Source organism: Gobius niger (assembly GCF_951799975.1).
Source record: "Gobius niger genome assembly, chromosome: 23".
In the NCBI taxonomy this organism is placed as follows: domain Eukaryota; kingdom Metazoa; phylum Chordata; class Actinopteri; order Gobiiformes; family Gobiidae; genus Gobius; species Gobius niger.
The window spans coordinates 11,163,939-11,189,546 of NC_136874.1; the positions used below are offsets into that span (position 1 = coordinate 11,163,939).

At 43.4% G+C, this 25,608-nt stretch overlaps 1 protein-coding gene across 1 annotated transcript in view; it reads right to left on the bottom strand.

Moving 5' to 3' along the window:
• tns1a (tensin 1a) overlaps positions 1-25,608 on the bottom strand; it is a 130,619-nt gene that overhangs the window by 86,875 nt on the left and 18,136 nt on the right. The window contains 2 exon segments of the mRNA XM_079581436.1: positions 14,795-14,832; positions 18,806-18,920. Coding sequence (XP_079437562.1) covers positions 14,795-14,832; positions 18,806-18,920 — 153 coding nt within the window.

Here is a 25,608-nt window from a genome sequence, read left to right on the forward strand (position 1 = left end):
CCGCATAGATCTTACAGCTTAAAGCTAAATCAACAGCACGGAGAAAGAGTTGAGCGAAAGATGCAAAGGAATGTTGCGCTAGGCTTCCTTTCAGAACTAGCTTTGAAGTCCATAAAACGAATTAAATTGAGAAAACATCGCAGCTGTCAACTTTATTAGGGAACTATGGCTACATTTCGTCTCGGTTATGCCCACACAAATCGACTCCCTAATCCTAAAATTACAGGTTTTGATTTGAAATCCCCATTTTGCGATATTTTATAACGTTTTGATTCATGGGACTCAAGGACTACAGTCAGCTACAGAATAGCATGGATTGTTTTCCACTTGTGAACACAGAAACTTAATGAATAAAGAAAAATCACATCATTTCATCTGCAATAAATCAATGAAGCAGGACAGCCACGCAATACTGGTACTTCAACTTTAGCTGCATTTGAATACTGGATTATGATGACTAGACATTATTTCTGTATCTTAGTGACTTAAAAGATAGGACTTCTTAACTTTGAACTGCTCTTACGGATCAAAACTCCATCCTAGCATTCCACACATTCATATTTCCCTCTACGTTTTGATTATCATGTTAAAACAAAATGAGATTGGGAGTTAAGGAGTGTGAAGGAAGTCAACATATCTTAAGTGCTGCACAAAGACATCAAGCAGGTTGTGATTATGGCTCCCACGCCAACACTCAACACGATTTCAACTCTTCACGACATCTGGCTTCCTCCAATTATAAAAATGAAGTTAAATTGTCTTTAAGTCTGCTACAAACTGCTAGAATTCGAACTCGACCTAAAGATCCAACCAGGGAGGAGAGAGTGCAACGACACAGCTGTGCCTTGCTTCACGTCTTGAAAACATTACTTGTCGGTCACATCTCCACAAAAGCACTTTCGCTGAAGACTCGCATGTGAACTCCGCGGCACAATAACCGTTGCTGGAATCCTTCATCACCCACTTAGCTTCGCAACACAACGGGATCCCCCTACTGCGACAAAACAATGGCGTGATGGTTGAGCTGACACGGCCGCTGCTTTCGCATCACAAGAAAGCTCTCATGCGACAAATGTTCCCGGCGAGTAATCAGCTGTCTAAATGTTGAGGGCGGCACGGCATGGGCTAAATCGCTACCACATGCTACAGAAATCAAAATTAGCCCTTTGGCATGGTCGCTATGCTAACTGCTTCAGACGACCGCAACGTAAAGATTTATCACATCGGGAAGCCTCGCTATTTGGCTGGTCGGCGGCGCTCAGGAGCATTATTTGATCGTAAAAAGCCAGCGTGTTGGATTTGGGGCTTCATAAAAACGGACTTTGTGGAGGCGAAAGTCCAGGGATCACAGAAGGAGCAGATATTCGATCACGGTCAGCCGCACTGAGCGCCGAGTGGGCTCTGGTTTGGCTGCTCCGTCGGACCTCGTAGAGCTTTCGAGCGAATGGCTGCGAGCTACAGACGGCGGCATGAAACGAGGAAATGATGGATATCAGATGTGCAATTGTGGCCGCCGTTGGACACAGGTTGCAAACCGACAAAATTTAAAAGCCCGCCGCGGATTCAGAGGCAGCGGGGGCACGGCCGCCGCACGTCATAAAGCGGGGGTTGTTCGAGCGGTGAGTCATGGGAAAGACATGGGAGAGAGTACAGCTACAACTCACCTTCACCTCCCATGTTACAACTTCTTTCTATTCAAGAACTTGTCAAACAGTGAAATAGGGATGGTGTAGAATTTTAACTGCTAGCTGGTGTCTCAACTCGTTTCAAGCTCTCATAATACATCCTGGACATTATCGTTGATCATGTGAATTCATTTGAAGGCGCGTATAGCTTTGACAGATGGCAAAGCGAGGCAGGGCGGACCACCAGAGGCATATGTTGCGCCGATCTAGACTCTTACTAATGTTGTGTGCTGGTGAGGGGGTCTCTGTTGGCGCACATTTCGATTACAACAGTAACCGATTACAAAATTAGCATAATCGCAAAAAATCGATTATAATTTATTTTTATTTTTTTCCTATTTTTTTTTTTTTCCTATTTTTTTCCCACATTTTTTTTTTTTGCAACGCAGACTTGCGTTATTTCAGGCCGCTGGGATTATTTTCCCTTCGCTTTTCACGTGCCATGGCTCATGCTTTTGTCTGACATAAAAACAAACAGCGCAGTGTGATGATGTCATCAGGCCGCGCTGCTCAGTTTACTTGCGCAGGTGTGAGGGCTGGCCAGCAGGGGGCAGGTGTGAAACAGGGACCTCTCTTTAATCAAGGCGTACTTGAAATCATTTGTACTTTTATGACTGTTCAGAAAACATAAAGTGTAGTGTAGTGTTTTGATTAACAAATAAATGAAATAAAGATAGACTTTTTTTTTAAAGGCAACAAATAATCGTTTGAATAATCGTGATTTCAATTATGACAAAAATAATCGTGATTATTATTTTTTCAATAATCGAGCAGCCCTAGCTTGTAGAGTCCTGTTTAAACAGTAGAACTATGAGTGCTACCGCTACAACTGATAACTTACACTGAGAATGGCAACTTCATCTGCTTTTACCTTCACAAAAATACATTTCCAAGGAGCCAGCATCAGGCAAGTGGCACAAAGTAAGTATGAGCTTTTATCTTACAACTTAAATTTCTGTAATCGGTTTTATCCTTACATACCTGATGGCCAACGACCAGGCAGTGCTTCCTGTTTACAATATCAAAATGTTTATGAACAAACTTATTCACAAAAGTATAATAACCATGAAGATCAACATGTTTTGTTCATTACTGGCCTGTACAGCATTGGGCTTGTCTTCATATTCGAAGTATCCCTATCAGTTCCTGCTTAATTATCGGGTGGATGCGGGACGTCTTCTCTCATCTGACCACTAACAGCACAGTGAGGCGAGAAAAAGACACACGGCCAAGCCAAAATCAGTGGCTCCAGAAATCACAAAAAAATACAGGTTTCCTGGAACACGAGATCCTCTTAAACGATCAGTTAGGGCAATTATCGTACTGAAAGCACCAATTTTTACGCTCTTGAAAGTGTAAATTTGCTAAACGCGCTTCAAATTTGTTAAGCCGGCCCTGTAATGTAGCCGTACGTGTGGCTGGCAATATTCTTGGTCATTTGATAATGACGGTTTCCGAGCGCCAAACGCAGATGCCAAAATGTGCAAATCAACGTTGTTTGAATGTGCTGCTGGAATACTGTGCTCCTGCTTCTGCTTTGAAGTACTTTCCTTCAATTTATGGCGGCTTTTCATGACGCAACAAAAGAAGTGTCCTGATGGATGGTATTGAGACACGGAGGAGACAAATGGTCCACGCGGGAGCAGCGCAGGTGTGAAGCATCGCTCTCAGAACATCTTTGTGATGATAGCGACATAAATCTGACTGTTTGGGGCGACAGAAAGGGTCTAGTCATTCTGGAGATTCGGAAAAGTCCTACTTTAATCAGGCTTTAAAAAGGTTGAACAAGGGTAAGGATTGAAATTTCGAGACTAGATGAAAATTGCAAGACATTATATTTTGCATGGTTGAATCTCAAGAAGGTTCTAAGTATAGATTCAAAAATAGAGATACAAACTCTATTTGGGATTAGAATTATAAAGGAAGCTCAGGCAAAAAGTCAAAATCACTGAGTTGACACAATTTCTATTCCTTTACGAATCAGCCACGTTGGTCATTTGGAAAGCAAGAATTGCCCCAATTTTTACTTGGAGTAATTCGTTAAACATTTATAACCAAAGGAATGAGGTCTATGGGCAACCTCAACTACTGAAGTATCTTTTTAACAGTGTTATTCCGACCCAAATGCAGTTTTTTTCATCCATTTAAAAAGTATAAAAGAGAAAACAATATGTAGACTTGAACCGGAAGCGTGACCCCATTGTCATGGCAACCACCATGGAGGCTCTGATGGAAAGTTTGGATGCGCTTGGTGCTAAGTTTAGATGGAGGAAGAGCATCAGGGTGAACGGACTCAAAGAGAAAGGCACCGGCTGTCTTATGAGAAGAACAAATCTCAGAGATACAACACTACGACAGTAAGAAAGGGCTTTTGTCCATTAAACACAGCACATACGAACAAACCAAGACATCATTCAGTGTTATTATTTGCTCATCATTTCAGGAGTAAAGTAAAAATGAGCGAATTACTGACAGGTAAATTCAGCTTTGCCGAGGTCTCCAGGTAATTCTAATCCCGTGCGAATAGGGCTTAAGAAGAGGAATAAGAAGGAAAAAGTAGAGATGGGGAAAACTAATGAGTAAGCAGTTTTTTTTAAAATCCCCCATGATTTCAGTTAGAGGGTGGAGATGTTCACCAATTGATCTACTGCTGTTCTTCAGACTTTTACACAAATGCAGTAGTGCTGTTGGTATACATAATCACCATATTCCAATTCGAACGGTGTATGTAATTCCACATGTCTATCTCACTATAACTGTACATGTAAATAAGGAGCTGTATTTAAATTCGGGAAACGCCATATCTCCAGCACCAAGGCATGGGAACAAGGTATATTTAGACACTGGCGATGGACCATACAATTCAGCCTGGAACTGTTTTTAGAGAAGACGTGAGAGAAGAGAGATGCTATTGCTAACAGAGGAATCAGTGACGTAGTAAATATTAATAAGAAAGGAAGATATAGAATAGAGAAGGTGACTTGTTTTAGTTCAAACTTTCTGGAGCAATATGGCAGGAGGGAACACTATGAGCACTTTTGCCAACAAAAACAAAAAGAAAGATGTTTTGAAGTTTTCATGTAAGGTAGGCAAGGTGGAAGAATAAGCTCCATTGGGAAAAGCTATGTCCCCATGACAACATCACCACATTCCTCCTTCTTGTTCCCCCCTTCAGGAGGTGACAAGACACACAAGCCTGACAAGCCTCACAACCTCTTGACCGCTCATGTTTACCTGCCGTTCACGCGTTAGCGCAGGGGCACGGAGGTTATCGACATCCCTCTCCATCCGGCAGCACGGAATCAAGCTGCAAAACGTCTAACAGTAGCACCCCCCCCCCCCCCCCCCCGTAACAATAGCGGCGGGACCAAAACAGAAGCATGTTCCGCAGTGAGTGAAAACACGTGTGGGAGCATGCTGGGCTGCCCGGTCGCTCCCAGCGCCTTAGTTCCGCCACAAATCACTACGTCGGGTCAGGCAGGGATGTCAACTCCCTTAGCTCCGACTTTCCCATGCAGCAGTTTCCCCCAAAAGATGCGCACGAGAACATACAGCATGAGAAAGAATCCCAAGAATGGCTGGTATTCCAGAAAACGTGTGGAAATTTGCCATTTCAAAGACATACCTGCATTCAGAGATCTCGCTTCTTGCCTTTCCGCGGCGATTGCTCCTTTTCACAACATTCCCGTTTGCCCGCGGACCCCCCTCTAGCGCAAGTGAGGGTGGGAGTACCAAATGCAGACTTTTCCCTCCTCCTCTTGGCTCCGAATAACAGCGGTAATCCTCGACGCGTGCCAAGTCCGAGCTACTGAATCAGTGAGCAAAGGAGGTGTGCACCAGGTCAGCGTATTCGCACCGCTTAAGTTGTCTCTCGTTTTCCCTGTCGGCGCGTCAAGAATTGTCCAAACGCGCTATATATGGCCGGGAGGAGAAATGAGGTGGTTTAGAGGGCAGCGTTGTGATTTCAGTGCCCAAAATGAGAGAGCTCTCCAGGGGTAGACGGTAACTGTATCCCTCCCCTTTTCTGTTTAGTTCTCTTGCTTCACTCTCTCTCCCTGCTCCTCCAAGACTTCAGTAGAGCTGTCGACGCAATGATACTGTAAAAGTGAAGCACAGAAGTAAGAGGATGATGAAACTGTACTTGGATACTCGCACTGCCATATGTAAATGATTGTACAGTGGGCTATGTTAGGAGGCATTGTGCGAAATTCAATGGCAACCTTTCCATGTATTGTGGCTGAGGTGGTCAGGCTGGAAACTACCGCAGATTGGGAGATTGATTGTTTCCTTGGAGATGAAAATCCCACTCAGAATACTTTTCGTTTATGCTTGATGCTAAAAAGTTACATTACTTTGGCATAGGTGCAACAAATCCGTTTAAACAATGCATGTCTGGGGGGAAAAAAACAGATACCCCAAGTTATGCAGAGCGATGTAGCGCCACTGTAAACTCTTAACTCGTTACAATTAGTTATAACCCTTACTTTCAAATAAAAGCTCTTTACAATATAATGCACTTTGCAGAAGAATCGAGATTGTAACATCCAACTTTATTTCGCCATAAAACCAAACAAACTTGACCACTACGAGTTGTAAAATGTAAAATAAACTTACAGTGGTCCAAAACAACTCTTGCGTTTAATTTCCTTATTACTCTGGCATACGGTCTCTCTTTACAAAAACAAACCGCAGCAACAACAACCAACCAACACTGAGTTTCCGCGATCATCAACCTTTGTATTTTGTGAGGAATTCATTGTGAAACCAACAAAACCCAAGCGTAATCCGATCCCTTGTCCCCTTCTAATTTGCAAGTCAACTTTCCCGTACAGTTCTTTTGGGAAGCTGAGCGGATATCCCAGCCGGGGCCTTTTGTCCGCTCCTCTGAGGGGGGAAAGTATGCACACACTCGAGGTGAACCATCCCCTGACCTCCCCGACGAGGGCTCGAGGTATATTGGCTCATCCGTCATCTGCTAGCACCCGGTGATTATGGCGGCCGTAGCGCCTGTCTGCCAACGCCGCGTCCCGGCTAGCATCTCTGGTGTTGAAGGGCGTTGCCATGGAGACGGGCCGCGTCGGAGCTTTGATGGGACGCGCTTTTTTGCCGGGGAAACAGGCCTGCCTCTGTGCTGTGGAATGAAGGAGGCTTGGCTCTTGCTAACGGTGTGCGTGACATGGGACCAGCTTCTTCTACCTCTCCACTTTCATGCCTGGATGGCCGCTTGCTTTGACGTGCTAGCGCGCTATATACAGCGTAGCTACCTATGTGAGAGCTTGAGGTTGAAACAGACTTAAACTGAACATGTTCAAAGAGTTCTGACAATTGCACTCTCTCTATGATGTTGTCTAATGTTTCCAGCTGTATCAAAATTTCTGCTCAAAATGAATAAAAAAAGTTAAATAAAACTATCTTCTTAAACTTTCAGCAGGCATCGCAAACTCAACTACCATTATTTCATTCATTATTTAACACAAAAAGGCAAAGAAAAAAGGTCTCAACGTATTTTTTTGCCAACACAACCGGAAAACCAAAACACAGGGAACTTAAAGGTGCATTATGCAACTTTTTATGTGAAAAAAGTTGATATTTGTGCATATTGGATCTTGTCGTGACCCATCGGTGGTGTGAGTGGGCAGCATGGCGACTTTACTTTCCATCACAGTGGTCTCTACAACGCTCCAGGATCAATTGTTGAGAGGGTTTTCACTGCTGCAGACCTACAAAACAAGCCTTGTAGAGACCACCGTGGTCGAAAGTAAAATAAGCGCAAAAGTTCAGTTTTAGTCATGACTTTCTTTAGATCCATTTTAGCCATTTTATATGCTGAAAAACAAATAGCTATAGATAAAAGTGGACGTTTAGAGAAATTTACCTTTTCTTTTCTCATTCCTGATTCTTGATGTTCATGCTTTGTGTTGATCATCATAATAAGGATTAAGAACTGTCTTATTATGAGCCTTCTTTGGTTATAGTGTCACAGCTAGACATGGGGTTAGGTATTGGCTTCAGCCTAAACCTGAAGCATTATTAAGCACTTAAAATAGTATTCTAATTGTATAATATACTAGATTACTGTAAACATGTGACTACTGCTACTAAATCTAATAGAAATGTTGCTACAGTATATTATTATCACAATTTTCAAGACAGCTATCAAATATCACCTTCTTTCTCAAATTGTGCAATCCCATTATGAAGTGTTGATACAGAATTAGCTCAATGAACCGAAAATTGACCCCAAAAGTAAAGATGGCACATGATGACTGATTTTAATATCAGGTAGAGAACGTTAGCAAATAGCCAAAAACAAACATGTTGAGATCTTTCCGATCTTAGATATGGAAAGCTTTGTTGGACAAGATGTTGTGAATCATTATTATCGTATTATCATTATTTCTGTTCCAGTTCCACCTGATCTTCAGCAAAGATGGCCTCTTTTACTACTCTCTCCAACCACTTTGCTACGACGGAAAATCCCTGGACGACTGAGAGCTTGCACACAAACATACAATAACCGTTCTCAAAATAAATCCTATACATTCCCCCTTTGTGATCTTGTCTGAAACTCTGCATGCTCCAATCACAAAGTCGCCCCATAAGTGTAATGGAGCTTGTCATTTAGCGAGGCGGTAATGAAAGACTTCACACATCCTCACATGCGAGCTCGAAAAAAAACACCGAACCCCCTTCACCTCCGCAAAACAGCGCGGGGTAATTCAGACCCCAGCCGGCTGAGAATGCGGATGATTGGGACAAACAAGCCTAATCGCTGGGCTCATAAAGCTGCTGACCCCTCCTCGGCAGAAACGCTCCGTGTCCTATCGATGTTATGTAAGAGGGGAGTAGTGCTTCTCTCAGACTGGGAACGCTCAGATAAAGTGGGAACATGTAAAAATAGACATGGGCCCGGATTCTTGTTTTGACAAACTAAAAAGCATGTTTTCAGCGGTGAAAGTAGTGGGGGATGCATTTATGTTCTGTTATTGCTGCTAGATTGCGATGTTGTTCATGATGTTTTGTTGATGAACGAACGCAACATACTGAGGACTATTTCGAGCTAATTTCAAAACAACAAGCTACCTCAACCAGCTACATTTTTTTCCTCCATCTGCCGCAAAACACATTTCTCCTGCATTAGCATTCCGCCTGTAGCGTAAACATGTAAACACAATTTCGTAAAACAAGGCCAAGGCTGCAGTGAAGAAAACATCTCCTCGGAGCGCTCTGTTTGCATGAAAAACATTCGGCGTCATTGCTAGTAGCTCTTTCTCCCTCTCTCCTGCTTTCCCTCCGCATCATTCCAGTCTGGCTTTCGTACACCTCCCTTTGCCAAACCTCTCCCGGCCCTTCCAACCCGCCGTAGCCCGATCGAACAGAGCAAACCACGGCAGCGGCATTCCGGGAGGCTCCTCGGGAAATGTGAGGGCTTGTTTCCACGGTGGCTGACAGAGAACAGAGGGCTTACATGCGTGCGGCTAATGCTAGGGTCAACATCGGAGCGCCGCAGCTTGACGACAGCGACTTTGTCTTTGGTTTGGACAATGTTGCAACCATGTCCGCTCGATTGGTCATAGTAGTGATTTGTGAAGTGATTAAAAGATTGCGTTCTGAATGGACTGAGACAATGCGGTTCCACGGTTAAGTTCATAACGATTTCAATATTGACCAGAAAAAAGTCACCACAAAAAAAAAAGGTTGCACTCTCTGATATTTCGTTGGACCGCCTATAGCTTTGATTACAGCTTGTTTCTGCACAAAAGGCTTCTCCAGCAGATCCCAAAGATCCTCAATGGGGTGAAGACCTGGACTCTGTGATGTCGCCAATCCAACTCATGCTCCCCAAACCCGATGAGCCCGATGAAGCCTGGCATTGTCATCTTGGAATATGCCTGTGCCGTCAGGGAAGAAGAAATCCATGAATGGAGTAAAGTTCAGGTCGTCAGCTGATCTCCCTTTTTTGGCCAGATAGTGTTGCTGAACCTAGACTTGACCAACTGCAGCAAACCCAGATCAGAACAGCTAGTTACATCCAGGTAAATGACACTTTTTTGGGGGGGTCTGGAAGTATATATATGTAGCTACAGCTGCCCTGGAGTAAAATAACGACTCAAAGTGACCACCACACAACCCATCACTAAAACACCTCATTCAACATGGGCAAAATTGGTGAAATGTAAGTAAGTAAGTGCTTTATTTGTCATTGTACAAGCGTACAACGAAAGGTGTTAGTCCTGAACCGCTGCGACTGAGCCACGCCGCCACTGTGGGTCAACCTGACCAGCATGTTTTTGGAGGTCAGGGAAACTGTGGCATCCGGAGGAAACCTGGCTGGCTGCATTCAATCTCCTCTAATCCTGGGTTTGTCCCTGTTTCAGAGTAGGGTGTCCTAGGGTGTCCTGCACTGATCAGCTCCACCTCCTCTTTCCTCTTCCTCCTGCGCAGCTCCCTCCACTCCACAACAGTCTTTTACCATATTCTGGGAAGAGCTTAGCAGTTAATCTGTTATATACGCCATTGAACGTCCATTAGCCAAAACTAATAGAAGGCTTAGCTGTGAGTCTCGCCCGGATACCTCCTTGTTTGTCCCTTCCTTGTTTCCCGTAGTGCCTCCACTGAGCTGCAGGTGAGGGGGGTCTTGCCCAAGAAACCAACGAAGGCATGCACAAGAATGTTCACCAACTTCAGTTCAAACCACTGAGAGGTTGGTTATGAGGCGCAAAAGATTTGTATATTATTTCGTAATATGATGCACTTTTTCAAAGGGTTCTGTTGGGACAAAAAATAACAAACATTACAAAATACGTGGGGCACATCGGTAGGACTTGTCGGTATTGGGTCAAAGCCTTAGAATACATAACAGCCACATTTCAGATGTGAACAAGAGCTATGTTTTAACCATCAAGCTGTTCCAGGAGAGCTGGTTTCCTTTACATTCCACCGCTCAATCCTATCCTACATGATTATGCCGTGCGTAGCTTTGACTCACCCCAAAAGAAGAACCACAATTTTCGGAGACCATTCCCCCCCTCGCATCCGACAGCGGGCCCCAAAGTCTGCAGCAGACCGCTTGGGTGTCCTGTAATTCCCCCTCGTGCAAAAAAAACAGCTTCGGGCATCTATCCAGCAACCTCTGTCCAGACAAACCCCCCCCCTCCACACCTCATCATCATCCATACGGCTTGTAACCAACGCAAACGGGTCGTCAAAGTCTAAGCGTCCATGCTGAAGAGTCCCAAAAGACGCATCTCGAAGTGGTTGAGTGGAAAGCTAAACAAGGATAGCGACGGCGGTTAGGCTGTTAGCGCTTCATCGAGCCACATTAGCGAGCGTATTTCTTCTGGATGAGACGTTTTCATACGTTTTGATGGCCGCACCACATGGCGAGACGGTTTTGAAGATTACCGAAAGGAAAACACGGCGCTGAACGCTTCAAATGTCGCCGTAGACAGGCCAAATTACAGGGAGTCGAGCGCGGGGAAAGCGAGGAATTTACGGTATGCCCCCTCCGCTGAATGACACTGTAGCGGCCGCGTTTTATTCATATTAATTATAGCCTGTTGGAGTGGCTGGACCGGCTGATGTCATTGGAAGCGGTGCCAAAGCTATTGTAAATCGTGATGGTATCTTTCAGAGGAAAATTCCCCCCGCTAACCTTTTGTGTGGTTGAGTTAGCGCCTGTCTCGCAGAAATGTGGAGTATTTGAAGGTTATAACGAACGTTGCCACGATCATTTCAGAATGTTAAGACGTGTATATACTGTATATGCTACTTACGATAAATGAAATATGGTCTGGCACTGTAGAAGAAGCCACAAGCTGTCATAAGTCAGTGGACCACATTCTGGCAATTACAAATGGAGTGGAGTGTTGGGTTTCAGATGACATGACAACGTTCTAAACACCTATGTTTCAGGCACACATGTCTTGTTAAAATGTATATAACACATTCCACCAGAACATGGGGAATCAGTTTTTGCTAGCATGACATTTTTCAATTATGTTTATGCCGCTGTCCAGGCAAAGTGGTACCAGATACATTTCCAATGATGACGTGACCCTTTGTTATTGATCGCAGCATTCAATATAACGCTTTCTGGTTTGAATCCAATGCCAACTGTTCTAGCATTAGCCATTTTGTGAACATACAAGGGAATCTTTTCTTTCACTCCATATCCGGGGTCGGTGATCTCTGTATATAGCCACAGTTAAGTGGGGCTGCACACAATGTACCGTCCGACCACCACCAACCACTCAATCTAACCCCTGGCAGTCTCCCAACCACGCAATAACCAGGCCAGATCAGACGGGATAGGGCATTCAAGGGGCGATACAGCAAAAGATGTATTTGGCTGGAACGCTCTGAGGTTGGATCTTGTGGTAGATTGATCAGTTATCAGTTGCTTGGAATGCAGCATGTTTATTGAGATATCGGCATAAGAAGTGACATGCAAAGAGACTGTATTCCAGAACTGTTGTAGGTTAAATGCAACAAGTAAAGGCAATACAGTCACAAATATAAATCACCATATTATGAAAACAGCTTGCCATCAGTAAGGAAAACTTAAATCTAATTACAATTGTTATATAATAAATATACAAACGAAGAAGAAACTTTGACAGAGAGTAAACTGAGTAAGATGTGATCAATAACTCTAAACTGTTGGCTGTGGCAGAAACGCCAGTGCTGGGATGAAAGGAGAGGTGAAATATCTCCCCGTGGGGCCAACACACGGCGGTGGTGAAGAGGAGGAGATGAAGAGGAAGACAGCTGAATGAGCTGGATGATGGAGGGGGAGAGAGAGTGCATTATACAGACGTCTTTCAGAAGTGATTGATTGAATCCAGCCTGCTGTACGTATTCATGACCCCGATGAGGTACTTCTACGAAACAAACAGGTATAAAAGATGCTCGTGTAACTGTATGAGCTCGGTGGACTCTCTAAGTCTTTATCAACAAAGTATCTTTCTCAAATCCGTAAAAACAAGTGCCAGACATGCTAAAATCATTTAGCGCCATTACTCCCCCATTACCGACTGCAAGTGCCTCATTAAACTCTGTCAAAACATGGGTCGCGTCCGTAAAAGCGAACGACACCAGTTTGGCTTTTACATGTGGAAGCTGCGGCGTGCTGAAACAATAAACCCGGCGCGCACTGGCGACACGTTCATTGTGCTTCATGAGAAATTTACGAGGCCTAAATCCACAACTCTGTTTGCACAAACTCTTTGCTTCGCCGCCGAGGGTTACATTGTTTTGATTGTGAGGTCGTTTTACCAAGGACAACCAATTAGTGATTTTTTTCTTTTTTTTTTGATTGTAGATTGGCCATTGTTTTTTGAAGAAACATTTCCCTGATTATTCCTGCAGCTCTTGCGGTCTCTTCGTGTTCCTAGTAAAAAAAAAAAAAAAATACAAAAATAAAATGTTTGGGTACAGAGCTGGCTTTAGAATTCAGGGTCTAAAAAAAGGGGAAAAGAGATTGCATTTTCCCCGGCGCGAGTCCCAGCTAAAACCACTAAGAATAGGCTTCCGACGCACTTCCCCTCCACGAAAAGCCTGCTCCACTCTTCCTTCCTTTTCATTTGCCCCTCCGAAAGTGCTGCTCTGTTCCCTGCACGCTGGGAGAGAGTGCCGCGCCATTGCCGTGGGAAGATGCACATGATAAACTCCAAACTCCCAATTATTGTTTGCGCAACATTAGGTGGCGCTATGTATATATCGCGAAATCACTGTGGTCTTCCATCTGACCGAGATGAACCTAAACCGATGTGCAAACGCTCTGTTTAAGTTACATTTTTCTCCGAATTTGGCTCAATTTTAACCTTGCTTTGGCCTTTGTGGATCAGCAGCATTCTCTCATTTCCATATCCGGTCCTAAAACTGTAGTGCAGGCCATATCAAACAGGACAACATGCCCACAAATAGCTTGATGCTATTCTCACAAAAGCAAATACCAAGAAACAAGCAGAGCTATTTTAAAGTCTATTCTCTGAGCAACAGGAAGCCAGGGCAGAGACCTGAGCACTGGACTAATATGGTTGTATGTCCTGGTTCCAGTCAGGACTGGAGCAGCAGCGTTTTGGATGAACTACAGCCATTACAGTCACTTAACCTTCTAGAGATAAACACATGGACAAGTCGCTCTAAGTCGCTCTATGTTTATAGATGGTAATAGGCTGCTGTTATAGGCTGCTATAGTGTTAATGGGATACATGGGGGGTCTTTCATCTCCCCCTGGTGTCTCTGGCCAGAAAACCACAAATGCAACTTCCCTGCCTCCAGGTCGGAGCCACCAACACACACTAATGGAATCACGAAGAAAAAGCTAGTCTAACGGGCAAAGCTAACTGCGGGCTAGCACCACTTAAACAGTATTTACAGCCAAGTTTGAGTGAAAAAAGTATGTCAATTGTGTAATTGGATGTGCAATATCCCTCTCTCCCTTTGTCTTTTCTGTCAACGTAGTATTTACTCTCACGGACAATTAATGAGTAAAAGAATGCAACATGCTACGACACCTGCAATGGCACTCATGGCCTCCAGGGGCATGGGTTTCTTAGTACTGCTTTAACGGTTAAAATTCAGGCTTGAGTCCATGATTATTACAACAATCCTAATTCAATTATCATTTGAGAGAGCCTCAAAGTGACCGGTGACAATCTCTCTTTGGTTTACAACTGCCATAGAGTTACTAATCTATTATACCTGAATTACACTTACTGACATTTCGGAGCAGAAATGACACAATCCAATCTGTTATAATACAGCCTAAACCTTACTGTCCAAACTCTCTCTCATAAACTGTTGATACATTGAGCAAAGCATTTGTTGAAGGCAGTTTTTGCAGCCTGAAATAAGTTGTCTTTCATTTCTTTTTATGTTTATCACGGGATATTTTAGTTTTAGAGAGCTTTTGAGTTAGTTTCGATGGCACATAAAGGTCTTCAATAATATAATTTATCGTGATATCTCCCTACCTCAATATATCGAACTTCAGATTTGGTCATCGTGACAGGCCTGGGTGGCTGAATTACATGTATGATGACATGCACTGTTACCAGGAGCCAGCGTTACAACAAAGCACAGTAGCACAGAGTATATCTTACCTTGACTTCACATTTCTTATGGCAGGAGAGGCGGCACACTGAAAGAGAGGAGACACACATTAGCCTCTGCTGAGTGTTCAAACCAGGTCAGCACTGTGGCCATGTGCTGCGGCGCTGTTATGTTGCCCTCTTGTGGAGAGGACGTGTTAACAGTCATTTTCACTGTGGCTTTGTTATTGTTTTCTTTTTTTAAAAATATAATTTCTTTTTTATATATAATATATCACAATTTCGTGTCATCACTGAAGACTGAAACTAGAGCTAAATGTGCAGATATTGTTCATGAGGAAGAAAAAAGGGGGACCTCCCATTAAACAGTTATTACATAATGGCAAGCAGGAGGAGAGATGTTGGTAATGTCGCAATGACAGGTACGACCTTCGACCTCCCACACCTGTCAGGCGACCCGGGTGGTCTGCAGGTGCGGTGTGAGGGTCTGGGTGGTCTCCTAAATAATTAGGATGAGGGTAATGGTGATAAATGGTCTAGTCTAAGTGAGGACAGTGGGAGCTTTTCCATCTCAGCTTCCCAAAACTTCACATACTGCATTTTTGTCTATAGATACCAAAACTTGGCATTGTTTTAGTATGTATGAAAAGACACCTTATCAAAACAGTGCGCAGGAATTTTGATGGCCATTATCGAACAGCTATGATTAACTTAAAAGCCAAAACGTGTGATGAAAGTGCACTCAGGAGGTTGGTGTAACCAGTGCCAGCAGGCTGTGAGCGTCTCCACAGGGAGCTGTTATCGTCCGCTCGTAATGACTTGTCCTATCTGCTCCTGTCGGTGACTCCAACTCATCACACACTCAGCATGTGCTCACTCCTGTCCCGCCTGACCACTGCTGCACACAGGCCTGACAGATCCATCCCGTACATGTTCAAGCCAGGTCGCAAAGAGTGGCTAAAAGTTCTCTCTGGAAATGACTGACTTTATTAAAACGGTACATCTGAGTAAGTTACAAAAATGAAGAAAAGTAAATATATGAAACCAGATTGTGAAATGTGCAATGATTTTAACTCATCCCCGAACTTTGTTTTGGACCGTAGCTAAAAATGTAATATTAAAAAACGTAATTTCTCTGTTTGAAAGTTGTGCCAGTCAATTCAACGCCATCAATTTGACAAATTATGAGTATACTTTCATATTGACACTTTCTACTGGGAAGAGGAAAAAGAAGAAGAAGAAAAATAAACAGGAAAATAAAGAAGAAAAAGAAGAAAATCAAGAAGAAGAAGAAAAGCAGAAGAACAAGAAGAAGAAGAAGAATACGCAGAATAGGAAGAAGAAGAAGAATAGGAAGAACAAGAATAATAAGTAAAAGAATAGGGAAGAAGAATAGGAAGAAGAGGAAGAATGGGAAGAAGAAGAATAGGAAGAAGAAGAAGAAGAATGGGAGGAAGAAGCAGAAGAACAAGAAGAAAAGGAAGAATAAGAAGAACAAGAACAAGAAAAAGAAGAAGAGGAAGAAGAGCAAGAAGAAAAGGAAGAAGAGGAAGAAGAAGAATGGGAAAACTAGGAAGAGTGGGAAGAAGGGGAATAGGATGAAGAGGAAGAAGAACAAGAAGAAGAATAGGCAGAACAAGAATAGGAAGAACAACAAGAAGAAGAGGAAGAACAAGAAGAAGAATGGGAGGAATAGGAAGAATAGGAAGAAGAAGAATAGGAAGAATGCGAAGAAGAAGAAGAATGCGAAGAATAAGAAGAGGAAGAAGAAGAAGAAGAAGAGGACAATAAACATGAAGAAGAGCAGCTTTTTTTTTCATTATACAAATACATTAACATTGTCTCTATCAGATTTACCGTGGTTTTAGTGGAGCACCCGGAGGAAACCTACACAAACATGTCACCGGGGATCCAACACGGGACTTTCTCGCTCTGAGGCAAGAGCTGAGTGACCAGTGCTCTTGCCTCACACCTAGAAGGTCCACCCAATGCAGACATTTGTCAATACATGTGTTCATTTTGTCAACACTTGTGTTACTATGAGTCAAAAAACAAAATGAAAAGGTGCAAAATCTCCAGATATTGCCATCATTTTACACTGAAAACAGAAGGGACTAAGCTTCCAAAGACACAGTTTGAAAGAATCTGGAGCTTTGCACATGTGAGAGAAGCTCCATGAAGTAGTGGACCAAATATGTCTGAATAAAATAACAGAAATATAACCATTCCTTCTCTCCTCTTCTCCCTCAGCTCTGTCTGTTTTGTGTCTCCAGATTGGAGCCTTTTTAACTCCCCGCTGCAGCTCCACTTTTAATGAACAAAACCAGGATGAAAGCCCGGGACCTTCTGCAGCTCTCCCAATCCCCCCATACCCCAATTTCCCCCTTTCTTCTCCACCCATCTCCCTCTTATCTAGGCTAATGCAGCAGCCGCGGCCATGCTAATTTTAACTGAAAATCCTCAGCCAAAGCTCGCCTCCGTGCGCTGCCATGTTTCTGTTTGTCTGAGAGCGAGAAGAGGGAGCGAGGGGGAGAGCGGCCTAATGTTATTTACCCGGGACTTTTCTTGGAGTGACAATAAACCGGCGCAGGGCTAAATTTAGACCCGCATGGAAGACTGCAGGGAGAGCTTAGTGTACAGTATAGGAGTCAAATGTAATACTTTTTAATGCACAAATACTAGATATTTCTTTAAGGAGATGGATGACGGGACATTTCAATATTCAAAAGCAGCTGTCCAACTGCAATGGGACAATGGTGTTTCAGATTTTTGCTACAGGGAGGATAATTCAGTCCAAACAAGGCCTTAAGTTATTAGACTCTTCCCTCCTCCATCCACGTTATCGTCAACATACAGTATTTGTGTAAGCTCGGATTGCAATTTGAATGAAGTGCCGATATAAGCCAACAATCCCTGGCTTGCATGTTTCCTGTCTCCCCCTTCCAGAGCCTTCCAAGTAAAAGAGCATATCCGTTTAACACTATCCAAATAGTCTTTGTAGGAATTTCACCCGGACCCCGTCGTCTGCCCTCCCAAATCTGCCTGTCTGATCCCCCTGGCCCCTCCCCTCACAACCTCACAACCTGCCGACATTTTTAATAGGAAATATGTTTGCCCTACTTCGTGTACTTTTTTACTATCTGAGAACCAGAGCAGTTCCATATGTACCGACTTTAGGTTACACTGCTCTTTTCTATGAAATACATAGTTGGCAAGTGGTTAACAATACTGCCTCTGGATAAAAAGGTCCTAGGATCGATTCCTGGGGCAAAGTGGGGCCTTTCTGAGTGAGATTTGCCAACGGAACATGGTGCTAACTTCCCAGGGTAACAACTGCCCTTGTTTTATTCCTATGGAGAGTTAGCTATGTCTTGTTGAAATACATTTTTTGAAACAGTGCGTGGCAGAAAACATGCAGCTGTTGGATATTCACTCACAACATGTTAAAAACTTAGCTCAGGATGCAAATACTTCACCAGAGGAGACTTCTGTGGTTATAAATCTAAGTGTTTTAGCCTTGAAGCTAAAGGCTAACGCTAACTTGACGCTGACAAATGTTAAAATCGCGCCACTTCCTGAACTGATTTATCTGAAATTCACTTGGCTTGACATTACTTAATACATTATTTTTCACTTTTAATCTTTTTCTCATTACATAATTTATGAAGACAGGAAGTGGTTGTTATCCTACAGTGGCCAACAGGAAGTTAGCATTAACTGCAACTCCGATCATGCCAATGTGTGGCTTATAAACATGATTCTGAGCACATCTGCAATGATTCTTCACATTTTCCAAACTCAGCAGCTGCCGTTGCAATGATCAATATTCAAAAGCCTATGTAAGAAATCATTTTTAGCTTGTGGCACTCTAACAAATCAATGTCACTGTAATGAATTTGAGTTCAGAAATGCTCTGAACACATACGGTGATGGTTTATGTACTTAAAAAGGGGGATAACTCTTTCAGATTCGATATATTCTGCAAAAGAAATCCAGGAAAAACAGGTTGGTGTGTATCCGTAATAGAAGAAGAAACAACCAACAACGCCTCCGAGTCCTCACCTTTGCAGATGAGGCCCTCCTTGGTGATGGCCTGCTTACAGATATCACAGCTCTTGGCCTTCTTGAACGGCTTCAGCTTGAACGAGTGTGTGTGGACGCCCTCCAGCTCGTCGGGCTGCGGAGGAGAGAAGAAGCACAAAAAAAAGAGAGAAAAAAGTCAAATCAAAATATTAGCGCACGGCCAAGAGAAACAGCATTTTTGATCAGGGACATAGATGGGGTTCGGTTACGTCTGACCCAGTTCAATGATGTTCAGAAGGGTTTTCAGACTCGAGGGCGAGGAAGGAGTTTTTAAACAATACAGACATCGGCCAAACTGTAATGAGATGCTTGAAAACATAAAAACGATTTAAGAAGCTGGTTCACTATAGCTACTGATTTGGGTCATTCATTGTCAACTCACTATTCAAAACTACTCTCACACCGTGCTTCTTTTTCACTGCTTCTAGGTCACTCTTATGCCGTGTAATTAGGGCTAAGGTCGGCTGAGTGTGGCGGCCACTAAGGGCAGATTCAAACTTGGGTTGTCGGTTCCAAAGTCAAGGGATGGTGAGTGAAGTGTCTTGCCCAAGGACATAACAGTGCGCACTTCCTTGTAGTTCCTTGCAGTTCCTTTAGTAGTTTTTTTTTAGCCTTGAAACACGAATGCCAGCTGTATATCACACTAAAATGGTAGATATTGAGATCATAATAGTGAAAAATATGTCATTTTTCAGTAAAGTTACCCACTTTGCTCATGTGTGCCACCACAGCAAGAAGACTGAGGCCCAACAAAAACAGGTAAATATCAAAAATATCAAAAAGTAGCGTTGTACAGTCTGATAACAGTGGGGGTGCGCACTCCTTCTTGCACTAAGGGTGTCAAAGTCTGCCACTGATGGAGCTGCTCAGCTGCATTGGACCCCAGGTTGCAATGGGATTCAGGACAGGGTCGCACGTTATGCACCAAGTCTACATAGTGTGAATCACAGCTCTTTTAAAGGCTTTAACACAAGCAGAGGAGTGTTTTAAGAGTAATTTCTGCTGATCACCAATATATTTTAGCGCAGGGATGAGTAATGCAACACAGTGAAAAAGACACGAAGAAGTTCCAGAACAGGAACATTTGGACTTCTTTCTTGCCTCTTTACTGCAGCTCTTTTTTTGGAACTTACATTAACTTTTACTTGTTATGTCATAAGCTACTGCAGGTTTTATCTAGCATAGCATTATAGCTTTTTGCATGGTTAGGTAAAGGCTGCAAATGTAATAAGTAATAAGTCAGTTTATTCTCAGGCAGCGGAATCTTTAACTTTGAAGTTCTAATTAATGAGTTGCCTTCAAGCTCCCTGAAATATCCAGGAATAGCATATGTTAATCATGTAAGTGTACCCTGTTAAGCATCTGAAACACAAATATGGGACATTTTTATAACATGCCAAGGACAGTAGATACACACAAGTATGCAAAGAGTGATATATTCATGTCGGACTAGCTCCAGGGTGAGTCACTGTGCTAACGCTAATGTCATTTCCTCTGTGTATTTGTGTAGCGGGGCTAATCCGTGGGCCTGGTGAGGCTGTTCAAACATGCTAGCATTTAAAGACGCGATGAGGGCGATCTCGGTGCTACATTCACGTTGGCTGGACAGATGGGCGCTTCTGCATTCACACTGTACACAGTATAAGCTCACACCTCCCACACCGAGACAAAATATTGTTGCAATGCGATATATTTTGTCAGGATTATCTAAAGGAATATCTGTTATCTTTGGAGCACGGGGGCGGCCATTACTAAATATAAATTTGATTTGAATTGGTTACGCCCGAGTGCTGTACTACACGTTTCTCACACTGTCTACTTTATTCTCTCCACAACCGCAGTGACCCAAAATACGGATGATTTAACTGGTTGAACAAAGTGGGAATTTTTCTGGTCTGATCTCGACTTCTAAATTACCCAGACAAAGCCACAGTGCCAAGTATACACAGCCCAACCAAAACAAAAAGTACAGGCTTACACGGTAACCACATACTAACACTAAATATGCTCTCTCATCTCATATGACAAGCACTTGAAGCTTCCATCAAATGCTACTAAAATGCATTAGCTAGCATAATAAGAGCCATTCCTCTGATCCCTCTTCTCCAGGTAGGTCCCACTGAAAACTCCCCTCTCAGTTCATTTCCTTATCTGCGTCCAAAGACCCACATTTCCCTCGTCCGTGCCGCAGTCTGTTTGGCTCGGAAGCTCCCCGGAAACAAAGTCTGTCTCTCAGCGCTTTCTCGGGCCTATCTCCCTAAATCTTAATGGCTTTTGTCACACTCGGGGCCGGCCGTGAGCTGCGGCGGAGGAATGATGACTGACCTTGGGATGCGTGCTCGCCGGGTCGCTTCGAGAAAACGGTCCCGAATGTTTGGAGGGGATGCTCGTAATTCATGTAAACAGAAAGCCGTAACGCGGGGCGGTGTTCGATTCAACATTGTCCGGGCTTGAGTCATGGAGATGTTGCCAAACGTTGCTCACAGTTGGACAATATGGGAAGTTTTTAGTTAGAGAGAAAAAAAAAGATGACTGAGAGGGGAACGTGGACTTGGAAACAGAATTTATCAAGTACCAATTGCAGGAAATTGTTAATCTCTCAATTAAAGCGGTCTCCTGTTTGGCCCAGAGTCAGCACTAAAGTCTGATATTGTTCAGATTCTGGCTGAAAACTGTTCTATTGTGCTGTCCTCCATGTCCTAAAGTCTGTAAGTAAAGTAAACAATAAAGTCCCGCCCCCCCTCCCCTCCTGATTGGACCTGAGAGGCCGGTTCACAGGAAAGCTCGTCTCATTGGTCAAAGTGATGGCACCGGGGATTCTGATTCATGGCTAAGATCAGCAAAGGGAGGGACTTAAGAAAGAAAATTTAAATAATATGACTTATGTTACGTCAAATTGTGGGCCCAGGCAAATTTTCATACACAATCTATCCAATTTTGTATAACACTGAAACTTACAGATGATCACTTTAAAATAATGATTACATTGATGTTTTATTGACTGATTTGATCTTCTGGTAATTGTTTGCATTTGTGAAGTACTTTGAGTTGCCTTGTGTGCACACTATGACCTAGAAAATAAACTTTCTTTTTTGCACCTTTTAGAAAAGTTTAATTTGGATTCTCTGTATGTGGCACAGAAAGGAATCTAAACAAAATATTAGTTATAATGCAGTACAATACAATGCGACAAAGGGGCAGGCCTTTCAAGCACCATTATCAAGCTATTGTTTGATATGTTGTAGTCCAAAATGAGGTAAAATAGTATATAAGTACATGCACTACGATTTGTCAGCTGGTTGTAGACAGTATATGCTTAGGAGATAAAACCAAAGGCCAATCCAAACCAGGAAACAGCTGTAACGAATGAGAGAAGTCCACAATGATCGCCCAATTACTGTGGGAAATAAACCCAAATCCATCTCTTCATAAAATTACACCAATTAGTCAAAAGCAAGCGCTGCATGCATCTCCTCAACTCCAGGACGAAGAAGCGGCACCGAGTGACATCTGCTCCACTGATGAGGTTATAAATAGTCGTCTGAAGCACCTCTGTGCCACTCAGCGGCCCCCGCGTTAAAGACCAGGCCTGGCACAGAGCTCGGCTAAAATCCGCCGCACTCCGCCAGCTGCGCGTCGGCCGTACGCCATGGCTACCTGGCTGCCACGGCAACCGGGGTCAAGCTGCCCCGGCCATCGCACCGTGATTGATTAGCGAGGGTTCGGAAAAGCGCTAAAACAACATAGTTTGTTTGGAAGAAAGCCACGGACGTTTGGGGCGACTTTAAGGAGACATTTCATACTTTGGTCATATGTTTGGAAACACAGATGCCAAGATTAACCCATTTTACAATTACCGTGGTTCGAAAAGCTCACGGTAGGTTAATTGTACGAATTTTAGGACCCACGGTTGAAAAATCTGTTGTGCATTGGATTCATTTTCGTATGATAGCTGAACAACGTTGCTAAAGGAAGAGTCCCAAAAGAACCAAGTGCGGTGCTGCATTTGTTATATCAGTGCAATCCGCTGATAGGTTTGTTCATTTGTTTAGGAACTATTTTGTTATAGGTAAAATATAACACAGGCTGAATGTTCAGAAGGTTTTCAATTAAAAAACCCTTAGATAAAAACAGACATATAGTCTTGTTTCTTTTGTTAATGTTTAGTTTAGATGTCTGGAGAAATTCTCTGTGTTTTCTTCCTTAATTTTGGGAACTGGAAAACCCATTGTTCCAAATCTTCCATTTGTCATTAGACCACTCAGATTTGGCGTCTATTGCCACTTTGGAAGGGCTAAATATGACGGTAGACGATCAATACCTCATAGTGAAGGCAAATGAAGTGGTAACCCGGACTATTGAACGGATACGGATTTCTAAAAAACGCACTGGGGCATTTCATGGTCTCAAGAGAGAGTTGTTTGTTCAGAAGTAGACGACCAAAGCAAACCAAAAAAACATGTGTGACTTAGACGAGATAGACTCCAGGTATGTTCTTGATGAGGGAACACCGTCATAAGCAAATTTGACATAATCAGGAACAGAGATAATTGGGCTGTAGGAAATCTCACAATCCCGCTCGTAATCACGGGGCTAATCTTCCATCTATGAGCGCTCCTGTCATCTGCGGGGAAAAACAGGCTTCAAACAGAACAAAAAGGAACAAGAAGAGACTAGTCGTCAGGGTAATGCCGGCTCATTTGGCTGGTAATGACTGGTAATAATGCCGTTCGGAGGAGAGATTACAGTGCACATGTCCCGAGATGGAAACTCCGCTGGATAAACCTGTCAGGAAGATTGGCCTTAACTACGGCCGGATTTAAATTCCACGTGACCACTTTGTTGGAGTTCGGAGCATAACTTTCTGTGAGGTAGCGGCTTGCTTTTGGATTTAAAACATGACTTTATAACGATGCTGTGTAGCTGGGAATCATGTCCACTCTTGCCAGATTAACCAACTCTGAACACTATAGCTTTCAGATACAGATGCTCAAGGAACAACCATAAAGCTTTCCTCCAAAGTAAGTCATTGGTTGAAGAGGAATGGTAATGGTTTGAAGTTTTCCTTTAGCCACAACAAATGGTATCACCAGCTGCCACTTAGCCATTCATATTCATAACAGGTTGGAAGAAAAAGTGATATCAAAACAGAAGAGGATATTTTACTGTCAAACAATCCATGTAACAATCAAAATGATGTCTTCCATTATAGATCATTATGTGTCATTCCTGTGCCTATTCATATGAGATCACAACTGTCACAAAGTCCAACATATTTCAAAGTCCAAGGTCCAGGTTTATGAAGATCTCCTATAGTTGCGACAATGTTCAAAAACCTGTGCATGATGTTGGCCAGTAGAAAGGACACTCAGGCAAAGGATGAATGTGGCAGGTTTGTGGAAAACCTTGCACGACAAGAGGAATTCCAGCAAGATTTGTAATTTCACAAACTCAAAAGAAGACATGTTCGTTGCTAATAAAATGTCCACTTGATCCAATCCTCAGCAAATATCCCCCCCCAAAAAATCCACCCAAACCAGAGCCATTCCAGACTGATTACTGTGATGTGTGGCATGTAAGGTTTGTGGATCCATTCACGACTAAATAATGGCCAGATTCAACATTTGGAGAGTTATTTCTTATATTGTGCCCTGAACTCTCTCTGAAAGTATGACCTCATCAACTTCTAGAACATGTGGGCAAGCTGCCAGGAGCAATGGGCGACTGCAATGCGTAGGACTGCAACCTATGTATTTTCTTCAGAATACCAGAAAGGACCAGAATGGATCCCAGAACTTTGGTATCCATGCCGCATTCATCAACTACATAAAAGAATGATTCAATGTATTATCTTCCATAAGACTTTGAGCAAAACCAGTGCTATTTTTGCACTGGTGAAACCAAGTAGATCGTTTTGGGCAGTCTCATGACACACCCACCAAACTGTTTCCCCCCAGCATCAGAGAACCATCTCCAGATCTTAAACCAAGGGGAGAACCATCAAACCATTTTCTTCTATGAGGTGAGAAAGTAGACCTGCTCCAAATGTAAATCCTAGCAGCAAGTAAAAGCCGAGCGTGTGGTGGTCGTGTTAGAGGGGGGGGTCCCGGGAGAGAGGGGAGGGAATGGACAGGAGTTGGGTCGGAAAGCGTTGGAGGAGCATGGGAGAAAACACAGACAGCGGGCCGCGGTAAATCAAGCGCCGCTGCTCCTCTTCCCCCAGTTGCACTTAGCTAATGAAAAGAGTCTACCTCAAGCGCGACCCCACTTAGAGAGAGAGAGAGGGTGAAGGAGTGAGGGGGGGGAGGAGGAGGAGGAGGAGGAGGAGGGGGGGGGGGGGGGGTCGGTGAGGCGTTCAAAGGCACCGTTCTGTCCTTCTGCGCCGGGACAGACTGAGGGGAATGAGGGAAATTAGGTGGTTTTACGGCTGCGACGAGCTCCGGAATACGAGATTACAAGAGGAAAGACAAAAAGATCTGGTGCTTTTGAGGAATGTACGGAGTCTTTTCTGTTTCAAAGTCAAAAGTAAGAAGACGTTCTGCCAGCTATGCGTCAGGCGGAGTGTACTTTGTAGAATTGCTTGGTAGTCACTCTGACAGATTTTTACCACAACACTGGGAAGCTGTCCAAGTGGAGTTTGCATGTTCTCCCCGTGTCTAGTGCTCAGTTTTTTTTTTTTCCTTTGAAGAGAAAAGCTTGGTAACCTCTACACTAAATCATGAATGTCAGGGCTGTAGATTCACAGACTTCCAAATCTCCCTCATCGCCACTGTGTCCAGAAT